The 14,838-nt window shown below is 37.4% G+C and overlaps 2 protein-coding genes across 3 annotated transcripts in view; one reads left to right on the top strand and one right to left on the bottom strand.

The window, feature by feature from the left end:
• Positions 1 to 6,733, top strand: part of timp3 (TIMP metallopeptidase inhibitor 3) — a 38,431-nt gene extending 31,698 nt beyond the window's left edge. The window contains exons 4-5 of the mRNA XM_003220872.4: positions 1,705 to 1,826; positions 2,331 to 6,733. Of these exons, the coding sequence (XP_003220920.1) occupies positions 1,705 to 1,826; positions 2,331 to 2,528 (320 nt within the window). The 3' untranslated portion in view covers positions 2,529 to 6,733. The remainder of the gene's footprint in view (positions 1 to 1,704; positions 1,827 to 2,330) is intronic.
• syn3 (synapsin III) overlaps positions 1 to 14,838 on the bottom strand; it is a 243,065-nt gene that overhangs the window by 160,916 nt on the left and 67,311 nt on the right. For both annotated transcript variants that reach the window (XM_003220928.4, XM_062983019.1), the window contains exons 5-6: positions 13,558 to 13,714; positions 10,625 to 10,714 (exon numbers count right to left, since the gene is read on the bottom strand). In XM_003220928.4, coding sequence (XP_003220976.2) covers positions 10,625 to 10,714; positions 13,558 to 13,714 — 247 coding nt within the window. The remainder of the gene's footprint in view (positions 1 to 10,624; positions 10,715 to 13,557; positions 13,715 to 14,838) is intronic.

Below are 14,838 nucleotides of genomic sequence, written 5' to 3'. Positions count from 1 at the left end.
GATATATAGATATATATTTAAAAAACAGGCTGCAGCCTGTTGCGAGTGCACCTATATTGCAGGTATTTGATAGGCATTAAACTTGCCCCTCCTTTAAAGCTATGTTCCAAGGTCCCTGTGTGAAAAACCTCAATATCTAAAGCAAATGTGGAGAACCTCTAGGACTCCAAATATTAGTATATAGTCCTACCATGAATTCCCCACCTCAGTTGAAAAGAATCCTTCCTTTATAGCAGGCATGGACAAACTTCAGCCCTCCAGGTGTTTTGGACTTCAACTCCCACAATTCCTAACAGTCGGTAGGCTGTTAGGAATTGTGGGAGTTGAAGTCCAAAAACATGGAGGGCTGAAGTTTGCCCATGCCTGCTTTATTTATAGTCATGTTTCATAAGATAATGAATGGAGGCTTCTTCATGAATACCCTCTTAATATGAAGCCTTGAGAGTGGACACAAGAAAGATAGCTTTCAGGTGTAGTTCAATTTGTGAACTAAGCTTATCTGGTGGTCCTCTTAATGGACTATCTGTGCAAGATTTAGGGAGATTTATCCCCCATGGTCCTTTAAAGTGAGTATTAAAAGACTTAAATAGTTTGTCTTGTTTTAATATTCTTTTATCTAATATTACTGTGAGTTGTAAAACAGATTTAAAATAGCTGATCATGTTTTGTGTTTTAATGGTATTCTTGTATTTAACATCACTGTGAGTCCTATCTTTGAGAGAAAGATAAGATGGTTAATCCAGTAAATAATGTCATATTATTTTTGGTCTCCGATAATAATGACTTTGGTTCTTGTTGATGTTGTTTTATTCATTTAAATGGTCAACTGATTCTTAGTAGTGTAGTCATTCCTTCCATTCTTTTATATTTGTTTTGAATTTTATTGTTAATTACTACTATTTTTTAAATTTGATCTTCTACAGAATATGTTTTATAAGGTGATTAACCAATATAACAAATAAATAAAATTTGCCAAAAAGACAGCTCCTTTTAAAACACTTTTTACAGAAATTAAATAGCTGTCAACATTTCAGAATCCATGTGGGGACATGAGAGAAGCCTCCCACAAGGATGGTAAAAAAATCAAAACATCCGGGCGTCCCCTGGGCAACATCCTTGCAGATGGCCAATTCTCTCACACCAGAAGCAACTCAGGTTGCTCCTAACACACACACACACACAAAAACATTTCAGAATTCAAATTGACCTTTTCGTAGATCTGAACATTTTACAGTTGTGTTACTTTTAATACTATTGTAGTAGTAGTTGTATCTACATACAAAGTGCTTGAAGCAAATTAGTGTAATAAATTTGCTCCAACTTGCTCTTTGTAAGTCAACTTCATTCACAATTGGCATGTTGGAAGGAGTTTGAATAGAAAAAACGAATTGTTGAATTTCTGTAATAAATGAAAATTAAGAAACTCGTCACCCCTGCCCCCTAAAGTACTTATTTTTCTGTGGCTGTTAAAAGAAACAAGAAGACCTACATGAAAATAAGGATGGAAAGACTATCAGAACAATCTTCTTGTATCATTCTTTGGAATGACAACCATGGCATTATATTGTACTTGTACATGGAACTGAACTGGCTTTCACAGCTGGCAACAAATACTAAGCCATCACTGTCTGGAAATATTAGCAGGTTCATGAACCTAACAACTGAATGGCATTTTAATATCTAATTCGTATGTTTGTTTTCTAGGCCGTGTGTATGACGGGAAGGTTTATACTGGACTGTGTAACATGAATGAAAAGTGGGATAGACTGACTCTCTCCCAGCGTAAAGGACTGAACCATCGTTACCATCTAGGATGCGGCTGCAAGGTATGTGTTACTAAGACTGCTCTGGGAAAGGTATTCAAGAAGGGTGACGAAGAAAGCAGAGTAAAATTAAAACAGTATAGAAATGAAGATTGTATGCATCTTGACAGGCTTCTCCCATTAGGCTTAGATCTGACATTTTTAGTAAAGTGTAGTTCCAAGGGAAGTAACAAACTTAGATTCGCCCCTGAAAAGGGAGTTTTCATGATAGACGGAGTTTAGCTTTGGCCTTGGCCTGGAGGGACTCTTAATTTTTTGCATCTCATAGACTTAGCATGGGGATTTGGTTAACCAGTTAAAATTCATGAGTAAACCAGTTTTTTTTTAAATCTGAAAAAATTCGGGGGGGGGGGGTTGAACCCTTAAAAAAAACCCTGGCCCTGATGGTTCCATGATGGCAACTACTCTAAATTCAGAAAGGATGTTATGGAAATTCTTGGTTTAGAGAGCTTTAACCAAATTTTTCTTATACCCTTCCTGTTACTTATTTTCTTTATGTAACTACAGATTAAACCCTGCTACTACCTTCCCTGCTTTGTGACCTCCAAGAATGAGTGCCTGTGGACAGACATGCTCTCCAGCTTTGGTCAGCCTGGGTACCAGTCAAAGCACTATGCCTGCATCAAGCAGAAGGAGGGCTATTGCAGCTGGTACAGAGGATGGGCGCCTCCTGATAAAACCATCATCAATGCCACAGATCCCTGAACGCCCAAACATTTTATTTCTTGTTCTTTCTCTCCCATGTGGCTGAGCATTCTTTGGACACTAACTCACACCAGATCATGATGGCAACCATGATATTAGTGCCTCTTTCTTGCAAATTTTAGCACTTCGAACTTTTAAAAAAATCTATGCCGTCTTAACTGATTTTGTTTTGTTTTGTTATAAATCTCTTTTTTAAAAAACTGCTCTCACCCATTTTGGTTGGAAGATGTTTGTCTGGGAACGTCTATTTGCACACCAGATGAATAAGGGAGCATTTGCTCTAAGTTATATATCACTATATATATGGCAATATAATCTATATTTTTGTAGGAAAACAAAAATCTCAAAAATTTCCCAGTTGACTATTATATCACAATTAAATCCCTCCCTACCCCCTTTATAGTTTATTTTCTCACACATTCAACCTTGGATTATGTAGGTACAACTTTTAAAATCTAATCAGCTAGGATTAAGAGTGTGAGCAAATTTAAGACGGACATCAGACTGATGAAGAAAGAAAATTACGATGTATGTATAAGATGGAGCACTTAGGGAATTCATCTGTTGTGTGAATTAAAAGAACCCTATCAAAATGTCTGTCACGTCCCAAATGCAAATGCTGAAGCTCCATGGCAGTTCTGGGTTTATACAGGGCATAAATAGCAGTGTTTAAAAATCAGCACTAATTAATGAAGCTAATCCCTTTTCCAATTACAAGTGTAGAGCAAGCCAGTTTAGAACCAAAACAGCTCCAGACATTGTAGTTGTCCTGTAGTTGACTGCAAAGCTGCCTTTTCAGTATCTATTTCTGTATTTAAAAAAAACTCAAGTAGATGCAGAAGTACTTGGACTGTGGGCAAAGGGAGGATGGGAGAAAGGAACAAAAGCTTAAACTTAATGTTAGTGTAAGAAAGCAGCTGCCAAAACACTGCTTGACAGAACAAAAATGTATATAGATTTACTGACATAAGCTATTTTTGACAAGACACAGAATTGTTTCATGCTACAAACTATAAAAAATCAATTATTCTTTATTTTAAAAACAGCAATCTTCACATTCCAGGTCACTGATTACTGTTTTATTTTTGTTTTAATTTAAAGGTATTAGAAATGCATTGGTTCTTACAATAGTAATAATAATCTCTGTTTCTCCCTCCCTGTGCTCTTCTCACCTTTTACTACAATAAGGGCCAATACAAACATTTGTTCAGAAAATGGTTATGAACATTTTCAACATTTTGTGTGGTGAAATTATCCCCAGTGTTCTTAAATTAAATTGTTAGCTAACTCTGAAAAGCGGAAGATCTTTCACGGTGCAGTAATTTGTGATGTTTATTGTACTGGAGTCTTTTCGCAGTATCCTATGGTATTGCAATGTGAGGAGTTCACTCCATGGACATATTTTCCTCTCCTGAACCAGTAGACAGAATGAAGGTAGAAATAGGTGGCTATTTGGATGGATAGAAAATTTATAATGTCCCTCTTCTCCTGCCATTGAATGTCTTTCTTAAAGCTCTAGATCTAAAAAAAAATAATAATTAGGAGTTTATAATATCTTCCCCTGCTAGGTATAAATAAGATCTGTGATCCTTAGATTCACTTAATTTTCTGACAGTAAGGATGCAGGAGCTAACTGTCTCATCTTCACTGTGGACTTGATTATTTGTTTGTTTTTATTATGAAAAAGTATCATATAAATATCTTGTAAAAATAGAAGTATTTTAATGTTGTTAAGGAGCAGGGTTACAAATGGGATGGACAATTGTTTAACTGGAGTGAGGTGAAAGTTTTTCTTTTTATTGTTATTATTTGCCTTACAGTGCTATCTTCAGTTCATTCCACCTGGTTCTGCCCTGTAATAAATATAAGCATGTAGATAGCTGCCTTCTCCATTGCAATGAGTAAATAAATGCTAATGGGAAGGGGTGATTAACGTTTGAATTGGAACTCCCACATCTAAAAGATACTGTTGTGTTAGAATTCAGGATCACAAACTTGTGAGTGGGCGTGGGGGATTACAGGACACAGACATCTGGCACACCCTAAAGAAAGTGAAACTTTTTGGATGACACCTACATTTATCTCGGAAGTTATTTTAATACAAACAACCATTCAGTTGTGCAAACCACAGTCTCAAATTGTATTTAGCCCTAGCATGTGGATTGGTTTAGCCCAGTTTTATCATCTTAAACTTAGAAAGATTGTTCTTTGTCTCAAGATTTCATCCTATATAACAAAATGTATTCAACTGTTATTCTGGCAGTGGAACTGAATTCTAGAGTCAAGAAGAGGGGCAAAATAAATGTTATGGATTAGGTCGAGGTATTAAGAGTGACATGGGCACTGTGCCTGATTTTGTACGAATTCGCCAGAAAGGAGTGAGGATTGTAGGGCCATTACTGAGAAGAAGTAACTGGTCTTTGCCTGATGTTGTTGCTCCCTCATTCAATCTAATCCACTGACTTCTGAGAGCACAGCCATTTCTACAAAGAATCACAAAAAAGACTATCTCTTCATACTTTATAGAGAGAACTCTTGCTGGTAAAGGATTGTTTCTACCACAAGGTCCATGATAAGAACCTTGACTTTGTTACATAAATGTTTGCCAGAGAGTATCAACAATTTGAAACCTCTATGCTGCTGTGCTATATCATACATGGTCTAGGGCAAAAGAAATCATTTTCTTAGTCAATAAGTATGAAAAATGTGTCCCAGTAGTCTGTATATTAGATCTCCTGCAGTGTAAAATTAAATTGGAACCACTGAAGTCACTTTTCTTTCAAGATAGATTTATTAAAACTAGCCAATGTCAAGCAATTTAGGTAAACCAGGAATTGCTGTAAGTGGGGAGAGAACTATCTTGTTTAGCTTGTGCAACAGTTGTGATGATTGAACAACAGTTTGCTGGACATAAAACTAGCCTCAGCTCAATTTTTCCAGTTTCTGGAGATCATTCTGGCCTGAGTTCAAAACTTGAAAAGTGAGAAGAGGAAGCACTGCACAATTATTGTGCTAAGATGATTGTGCTAAGATTGTGCTATTCTATTGTGACTGAATAGCATTTGTAAAACATAATTCTAATTTTCCCTAAGAAGAATGTTAAACTCATAGCTGAGACATTATAGTATTGCAGAAAAGATACTGTGGAAACCTCTTTATTTTCTAAGAAGGTATGTGTTCTTACACACATTGTAATATATGTAAATGCTTGATACAAAACAGAATAAAATAGTCACCCTGCCAAGAAAGCTCTGTTTTATACTTGGATTTTGATTTTACATTGCTAAAGATGAGTGATTTGAGGGCATGCCACAGTTAGGCAAGCAAAAACAGCAGAGGACAACTTCTCATCTTGCTGATGAAGAAACCATCATAGAGGATCATTTGCATTTTGTTTTGCAGCCGAATGGGGAGTCAAATGGAGGGGGAAGAACACAGCAAAAATTACATTCCTTTGGGGAGGACACTGAATTGTTAAATTACTTAAAATTAGTAAAATTACTAATAATGTTATGTGATTAAAAACACTAATCTATTCTTAATTCCTTCCATAACAAGTCTTGCCATCATTCCCATTTTATAAGTTGCCATGGTAAGAGTGGGACTTAATTCAGAGAAGCCTGACTCAAGTGCAACTCTCATATGTACCACACTGGCTTTTAACTTTGCAGTTGCTAAGCTCAGAATTCCACTTGGAATATGGGCCTGAGCCATGTCTGTCAAATTTAACTGGTGCCTTCTTCTAATTAATTTCAAAGGCTTTAAAATACAAGTCAGTGCAAACCCATATAAGAAGTCAATGTTATGCCAGAGTAAAGATGCCTACTTTTAAGGAAGTCAGCATACAGCTGCAACCTTAAGATGTAATTCTGTGTACACTTACTAAGGAGTACCATTAGTTTCCGTGAGAATCTTGAACATGCAAACATACAACGGGGCTGTAAATTTGTCTTCTGTTCTTCTATGCATTACATCTTTAACAATATTGAATATGAGAGTGGATGAAAACTTAGTCTGGGAGAAATCACCTCCCCAGAAGGAATGTACTTTTTGCTAAGTTTTGTAGCACTGTTTACAGTTTTCCTCCTTGTTTTGTTATTTATAAATTTTATATTCATTGAATGTACATTGTCTTTTAAAGTAATAATGTTCACTTTTTATAGTGTCCTTTTATTCTAAAACAATAAAATGGTTTATTTCTATCACATAGATGATGATTCTTTTGTTCTTGGTTTACAGAAACATCTAGCTGGAAATTACTGTTCTCTAGACGTAGATTCCTGGAAAGGGTTTCTGATGCCTTTTCTTGCAATTTAATTTTACCCAATATTTACTATGTGAGTCCTTCAAGGTGTGTACTGAACTGAACATTTAATTGAAATCCAACTGCTGTTTCCACCTAGAAATGATTCCCTGAATTAATTTGTAATAAGTTAACAATTCCATAAGAAGGCCATTAATTTAGTGGGTCAATTTTAGGAGAACTAGCTGTTGTATTTAAACTGCTATCCTTGGGTCTCTAACGGGGATTGCTGGCAATTTTCACATGATCTTTTTCAGACTTCGGAATGTTGGGTTTGCGATTTTTTTTATAACAAAATTTTCCCCAAATTCAGGGTTCTGAATTATGAGAACCAGTAATGTTAGGATCATTAGTTTTGGATTTGTACTTCTGAGATTTATGTTGGAATGAATAGTGAATTTTGGTATCCACAGGAGGTCCTGGAACCAAATCCCAGAAGATACCATGGTCATATTGTACTACATTCTTGTGTAAAGACAGAGAAAAACTTTTGTCTTCCAGAAAAGTAAAATGTTATGTTTTTAAATCTGGGTTAAAACCATTTATCAGTATACTTTTTCAAAAATGAAACAAAATTGAAAAGTAGAAAGCCAAAGTGTATAAACAAAAGCAGAAATTCTTTTATTGATATTTGGAGTATATTTTCTTTGATTCAAAGACTATCCAGGCTGAATAAGAAAAGAATGCAATTGGAGCTAGCACTCATCCTTAACAAGAGCAAAAAAGTCACTCAAATTTATAGGAGGAAAAACTAGAAAGAGCCTTAAGCGAGGGTGAACATTGCAGGAAGAAGGTGGTGTTTCTGGATAGCCTCTAGCACTACCAGTCAAAATACATTAAGCAGTTATTCTGTTTTTCTCTCAACTGATTTTCTGTAATAAGAGAAAAGGGAGAGTATATGTAGGAAACCATGAGGAGTTTACAAACGGAAGAGATAGACATCTCTACCTCTCTAAAATTCTCAGACTGAGGCAGGACAATGATAGAATAAAAGCTTTGTCCTGAGACAGAAAAAATATATTCAGGAATGGAAAAAATATACAGCTAAAGCCTCCATTTCCAGTATCCCCACTTCTTCTCATGAAATAGGATCTGTTTTCTGACATTCTCAATTCTAACACTGCTAGCTTGCCAAAATTCCTTTATCCTCTGATTTTTGGTGAATTTCCATAGCTTTTATAATAAACCATTTTTTAATAATTGCAGAAATCTGTTCCTGGTTTGAAAGTCATTGTTCTACTACAGAAACTTTGTTTTTAGTGGCTCAAACTTTGTTAAATTGGTGGACAGTGTCCCAGGAAACCATAATGTGCTATTATAGCACCATGTTCCTTGTGCAAAGACAAAGTTCAGGCAGTGTCATAAAATTTTGCCATGTTTCTATGACAGAACTAATTAGGAAATGACATTTATCACCCAGGAACAGAAATCATAGTACACCATCAAATCACTCCTGACAGACGGCCATCAGCCTCTGAATAAGGAAATATGTTCCTGGTTTGAAACTGTTTCATTGGGTTTTCTGGGGCTGAGAGTGTGTGACTTGCCCAAGATCACCCAGAGGGTTTCCATGGCTGAGTGGGGAATGAAGCCAGAATCATAGTCCAACTCTCAAATCACTACACTGCACCATGCTGTCCCAAAAGGGGCCACGCTGTTTCTTCCTATGAGGCTTAAAACCTCAGTCTTTTGTTTTTTTATGAATGCACCCATGAGAAAATGTATTAAGGATGTGGGTGAACTACAATGCCCAAATGTTTTGGATCAAATCTCCCAAAACTCCCCCAGGATTCACAGCTGGCCATATTAGGTCTGTGTGCCAAGCTTGGTCCAGATCAATCACTTTTCTTTTTATCCCCGATTATATGGCAGTGGGGACACATATAATCAATTTTAAATCAGATAATCTGGAATCAGATCCTGGGATATAGGGCAGTGTAGATTGATCATGAGGCCCCTTCCATACTGCCCCTATATCCCAGGATCTGATCCTAGATTATCTGCTCTGAACTGGATTATATGAGTCTACACTGCCAGATAATCTGGGATAAGGAGATAATGGGTCTTAGCCGCTTCTAAGAGGGGAAGTGCTCAGGAGTGAGTTTCTTCTGGTGCTATACTATGTCTTAGGTAAACCTCAGTCTTTTGTTTTTTTATGAATGCTCCTATGAGAAAATGTATGAGTGAACTACAATTCCCAAAAGTCTTGGGTCAACCCTCCCAAAACTCCCCCAGGATTCACAGCTGGCCATACTGGTTCAGTGTGCCAAGCTTGGTCCAGATCCGTCACTTTTTTAAAAAAAATAAATTTTTATTGTGAGACTTATTTTTCAAAAGTATTACATTAAAAAGTGGGGGAACAATCATTAGGGATAGGAAAGTAGGAAAGGATAGCTCTACTCTAGGAGTCTACTCTACTCATCTAACACTAAAGGTAATTGGGTACGGGAAATCGGGGAGGGACTGAGGGTTATCGTTGACTTCCAATCTCCTTCTTTGCGGCAAATTCTTTTCACTTCTTTGATAATCACTGTGGATCCGTCACTTTTCTCCTTATCCCAGATTATATTGCAGTGAGGACTCATATAATCCAGTTTAAATCAGATAATCTGGGATCAGATCCTGAGATATAGGTTTAAAGAGCCCCATAGCAAGAGCAACCCCCACTCCAGGATGCTCTTTGCAAACGAGCAAGCAAGGCTTCCCTCCGCTTGCAACCCTTTGCAAGCCGTTTGCTCCGCTTCTGCAAACTGGTTTAAAGAGCCCCATAGCAAGAGCAACCACCACTCCAGGACGCCCTTTGCAAATGAGCGAGTGAGGCTTCCCTCCCTTACAACCCTTTGCAAGCCGTTTGCTCCGCTTTTGCAAACTGGTTTAAAGAGCCCCATAGCAAGAGCAACCAACCACTCCAGGACACCCTTTGCAAACACTTGCAACCTGGTTTAAGAGCCCCACCGAAAAACATACGACGCCATTTGAAAAATTGGCTATTGTGGTTCAATATCGCGGAATACACATGACGGGTTAACCCGCTTCAAAACGGTTCAAAAGTGACAAACCAACTAATTGGATACAACATAAGAAGGATTCGACTTTTTTGCTCTACCCTAGTAAACACATATAATTTTTCAGGTGTCTTACCAACAGATTAGATGCTTAGTTTGCTTCGATACTTCGAACATCCTCATATTCCTAAGTTCATGACATCTTTTGTACTAAAGAGCATTTGACACAACAAAACAAGCATGCTAAGTACAACCAAGTATAGCAACCAAGAACAACGGCCCTTGAAAGTATAGCTATAGGAAAGGTGCATGGTTTCATGATGACTGTATCCTGTCAATCTTCTAAGTCTCTCTACATTCTTTTTCCATCCATTCCTCCTGCCTTATTTCTGCAGCCAATATAATTTTCAATTACTCCATTCCTGAATGTCATCCTGAGTGGCATATGCATCACAAGCAACAAATGTGTTAGTCAACATAGTTTATTGTCTGAAATAGAGTCATTCAAGGCTTACCCAGTTATTAAAAAACCTCCTGCTTATAGCAGTTACCTCACTATTCCTAAAACTAGGATGGACCTCAAGGCACGAATGTTCAGGTGAACTGGAGAAACACATTGGGATAATCATAACTGTGAAGTAAAGTTGTCAGTTGAAATACTGGACAAGGCTCTTGTACATTTAATGCATACAGGTATTCTAATCTTTCTCCCCTTCTGCTACCTGTCTTTCACACTCCTTTTTACCACACACAGTACAATCAAAGACAATCACACATAAGATTCTTACCATCTGTTTATGGCTTGGGAAGAATGTTTGCTCTACAAGAGGAAACTTCTCAGGACCCAGAGAATTGAAGATCTTAATTAGCTGAGAGAACTACAAAACAAAAAGATGATCTACGTAAATTTGCAAACAAAAAAAGCACAAACAACCATTCCTATCCCATCTAATTATCAGCATGTCACTGGGATGTTATCAATAAACAACATTTAAAAAGCTTAGTTTTGATTTCTTTTTGTAAAATTAATGTACCCAACCTCTATGAGTCAAAATAATTGCAAAAAGGATACAATAAATTAATGCTAGGATAGTGTAATAGATTTAGCCAAATTCTGAATGATGATGAGAATAAGGGTGCTTCAGAATTTATACCAACTACAGAATGTATTTGGACCAACTGATGACCAAATTTGGTTCCATACTGGAATGGCTCAGTTCAATGTGTTTGAAACAGATTCAAAGATGGGGGCATAAAAAACCTTGGGAACAGAACATGTTTGGAATATTAATTGCCAAGGTTGAACAGCCAACTTTATCTATTTTTAAAAGCTGTTTTTGTTATTTGAAAACAACATTTTACAGATGCCTTGCAGGAAATTCTTGGGAGCTACCTTTCTGAAACTGGTTGGTTTAATCTCTCTTTGGGAGTCAACAAATATCTTCAAATTTTATGTGGCTGCATGAAAAAATAAAAAGCTATGAACATTTTAGGTTTCTTAATACAAGGCTCAATGAAGCAGGATTGAGTGCTGGATTCGTGAATCTTGATTCAAATTTGAAGTCTGGAATGAAATTGATTGGATTTGAATCAATAAAAAAAATTGGATGTAGAAGCAAGGCATATTAGGTACTTTCCACTTATGTAGCATAGTAAAATATATAGAAAGCTAGTTTACTAAGGGGAAAAGATAAATCAACCAAGTGGAGCTTTACATGATGAAACTACCAATTCACATGTACATTAGAAGTTATTTGTTAATCTTCTGCCATGTCATCTCCTCCACTCTGATCTCAGACATGTAGGAATTTGAGCACTAAATTAACACATATACCACTATATGAAGACAGCAAGGTGTGGAGTACTTTTCAGATGGATTTATTCTGTCATCTTTACTACTTTGCTATTGTTTTTGATGCTGGAAAATTCACTGTTAAAATTAAACATTTCACTGAAAGTTCAACCCACCCCCCAAAAATTTAGTATTCCATAAGCCACATAATAGAGGAACAGCTCATTGTTCCTCCTTCATGTTAAGCCTTGCCTCCTGTAGCCTTCTCTAATTCTATCTTAAGTGGGTATATTTTGAATTCAGTTATGATTATTTGAATAAACTTTGGTGCTACAAATTTTACAAACATATCTAGTAAGGATACAAAAGTCTTCTCAGTAGCTCCTTATGGGCATTCAAAGTCCCTTCCTAAGGAGGCTATGGTGAATCCTTGCTATTGTTACATCAACAAGGGATTTTCAATTGGCAGGATGGTATTCCTCTTGGCCAGTCCAGCAAAATTTGGCCACCACATCCTGACAGCCATAATAACAGCCACCAAAAAGAAATTTTAAATGCAGCAAATTTCCATTTCAAAAGAAAACTTCAGCAATGCCTACAGAACCACATGGAACCTCCACAAAGTGAACTTTATTTGTTTGTTTGTTTGCCACATTTATATCCCTGATGGACTTTTCCCATCAAAAGCAGTAATACTGATCAGCAATATCAGGCCTCTAGGCAGGATTTTGATTTGGGGGGGGGGGGGGGACTGGGATTTTGATTGGGGGGGCTGAGTCTGAGTGAGAGAGGATCTACCTTAGCAAAACTTTTGTATCGTTATCCCAATACCCCCATGCATATGGGATATATTGAGCATGGTGATCAGATCATGATATGAATAAACATAACAGTTTAAATAATCAATGTAAGGCCTTCTCGCGGATCACCCTGAGAATTGGGGGGGGGGGGCTGAAGCCCCTCGAGCCCCCCCCCCCCCCCCGGCTACATGCCTGAGCAGTAAACAATCCTGATCCAATCAACTATAGCCGAAGAACTAAAAGCCATGTCCTGGTTCAAGATGAGGTAGGACAGAACTGGGAAGGTGGACTGACCCTCCCTCTTAGACACGTAAAGCTGACTGATAAGTTTGGAAGCCCTGTCTGTGAAGCATGAGAAGGGAACCAGATACAGCATGAATGGTTGCCTCCCCAAATTGCAGGAAAACACTAGGGGATATCACTGTTCTGACAATTTTTAAAAAGTGCATAGGTGGCAAAAGCTTTTCCAGTCTGAAAACATTATTTATTTACTAGGGGTGAGAACTGAATAACATTAAATCTATGTAATGCTAAGTGCTTCAAACACTTATTCAAAATCATTTTTATAGCATTGCACCTTAACATATTCTTTATAGTCTGATAATCTTGAGCCTTATTCAAACAACTTATTCAATAAGTTGCATATTCATAAAAAAAGGATTGGGTACACTTTCACCTTGTTGCCTGAACTAGATAAAGATTGTATCTAAGTAAAGTTTGCACGGTAGTTCTTAATCAGACATAACATTTGTTCACTGTTCATGGTTTTTTTGTGTAATTATGTATGTGCAAAGGTATTATACAGTCATGGCATACAGAACAACTAAGTATTCACAGCTTCGCAGCTCTGTATAAATACTAACATTTATGCAGAACTTTGTTGTTTTGTAGTAGCACCAAAATTAATCATACTGCAAATTGTTTATATAACTGATATCTACATATTCAGAAAAATTGGAAAGGAGATTGTGTTTTCTAGATTTCTACTTTTAGTCAACATGGTTGCAAAATAACAACTAAAATTTTATGTTTTTAGCTTCTTTAATATGGAAAGATCTAAGATCCCTCTTTTCTCATTTCATATAAGGAATCTTGAAAGAAAGAGGAAAAAAACAATAATATCACCTACCACCCAAGGCTTGCTGCAGAAATTGTAGATGGAGAAAAGTGAATTGATACTTGGGACTCCACCATATTGCAGGCCAATGACAAGGCTGCGAAAGTCCTCTCCTAGTGCCATGCTGTAAGCATGCTGTCGGATGAGAACAAAGTCAGGCTTGAAGGATCTAGGAGATATAATTAAAAGATAAATTGAAACGTTAGCGAAGACTGCCTATTCCTATCCATTTAATTCACTTATATTCTTATTTTCTCTTGTGTTTCCCTTTAGTTATTGATAACTTCTCGATCTTCAAGTGTGGCACCAATTATTATCATATGAAAGATATTGATAAAATCTTTCATTCACTGTGCAAATGCTCAAAGCTCTCATAGTTTTCATTACACACAAGTCACACAGGAATTGTTAGTAACAAAATAGGGGATTTTTTCATTAGCTGGGCAGGCTCCAAATGGGAGCCTAGACAGAGCAAGATAGTCTCTTTTACGAGAGGGGAGTTGAAGGAAGAAAACCATTTCTCCCATTTTTTTTTCTGGTTATCCCCCCCCCCCCCCAATTCCCATGCCATACATGATGGTTGTTGTGACAATTAGGACATGGGTGGAGGGAATAACAGGAAAACAGGGGGGGGAAATGGTTTTATTCCTTCAACACCCCCCTTCCCCCATGTAAAATGGACTATCTTTCTCTGCCTAGGCTCCTTTTGGGCTCCGCTCAGATAATGAAACAGTACCTAAAAGAATAAACTGGAATAGAAAACTATCTTCCCAGCAGTTCTCTTCTGAGAACTGAGGTGGGGAATCTGGTGACCGTTTTCCTGTGTGCTGTACAGAAGACAAAGGAAAAACAGCCATTTTGAATCCTTACAGCTGGAGACTACTCTCAGCAGTTGCCTTTAACATCATTATTGTGCACCTAAGACAGTGCAGACACACTGAGAGGTAGGTATAATGATTGCCTCTCATCTCTTCAATACTGTACACAGTTAGATCATACTTACATTTATATCTAAAGCCTATATCGGTACTGTTCCATTATTCGGGCAGAGGCCACTAGAGGGTGCTACAGAGAAAAGGATAATCCATTTTATGGGGGTGGATGGGTTGAAGGAGTAAAACCATTTCCCCCGTGTTCCTGATATTCCCCCCACCCATGTCCCCATTGTGGAAACAACCTTCGTTTGTAATATGGGAAGGGAGAGGGGGCATAACCAGTGAAATTATGGGAAATTGTTTTCCTCCTTCAACTTCCCCATGTAAAATGGACTACCCTTCTCTCTCTAGTGCCCCC

This window comes from Anolis carolinensis, chromosome 5, assembly GCF_035594765.1.
Source record: "Anolis carolinensis isolate JA03-04 chromosome 5, rAnoCar3.1.pri, whole genome shotgun sequence".
NCBI classification, from domain to species: Eukaryota; Metazoa; Chordata; class Lepidosauria; order Squamata; family Dactyloidae; genus Anolis; species Anolis carolinensis.
This window is presented reverse-complemented; position numbering and strand designations above follow the sequence as displayed.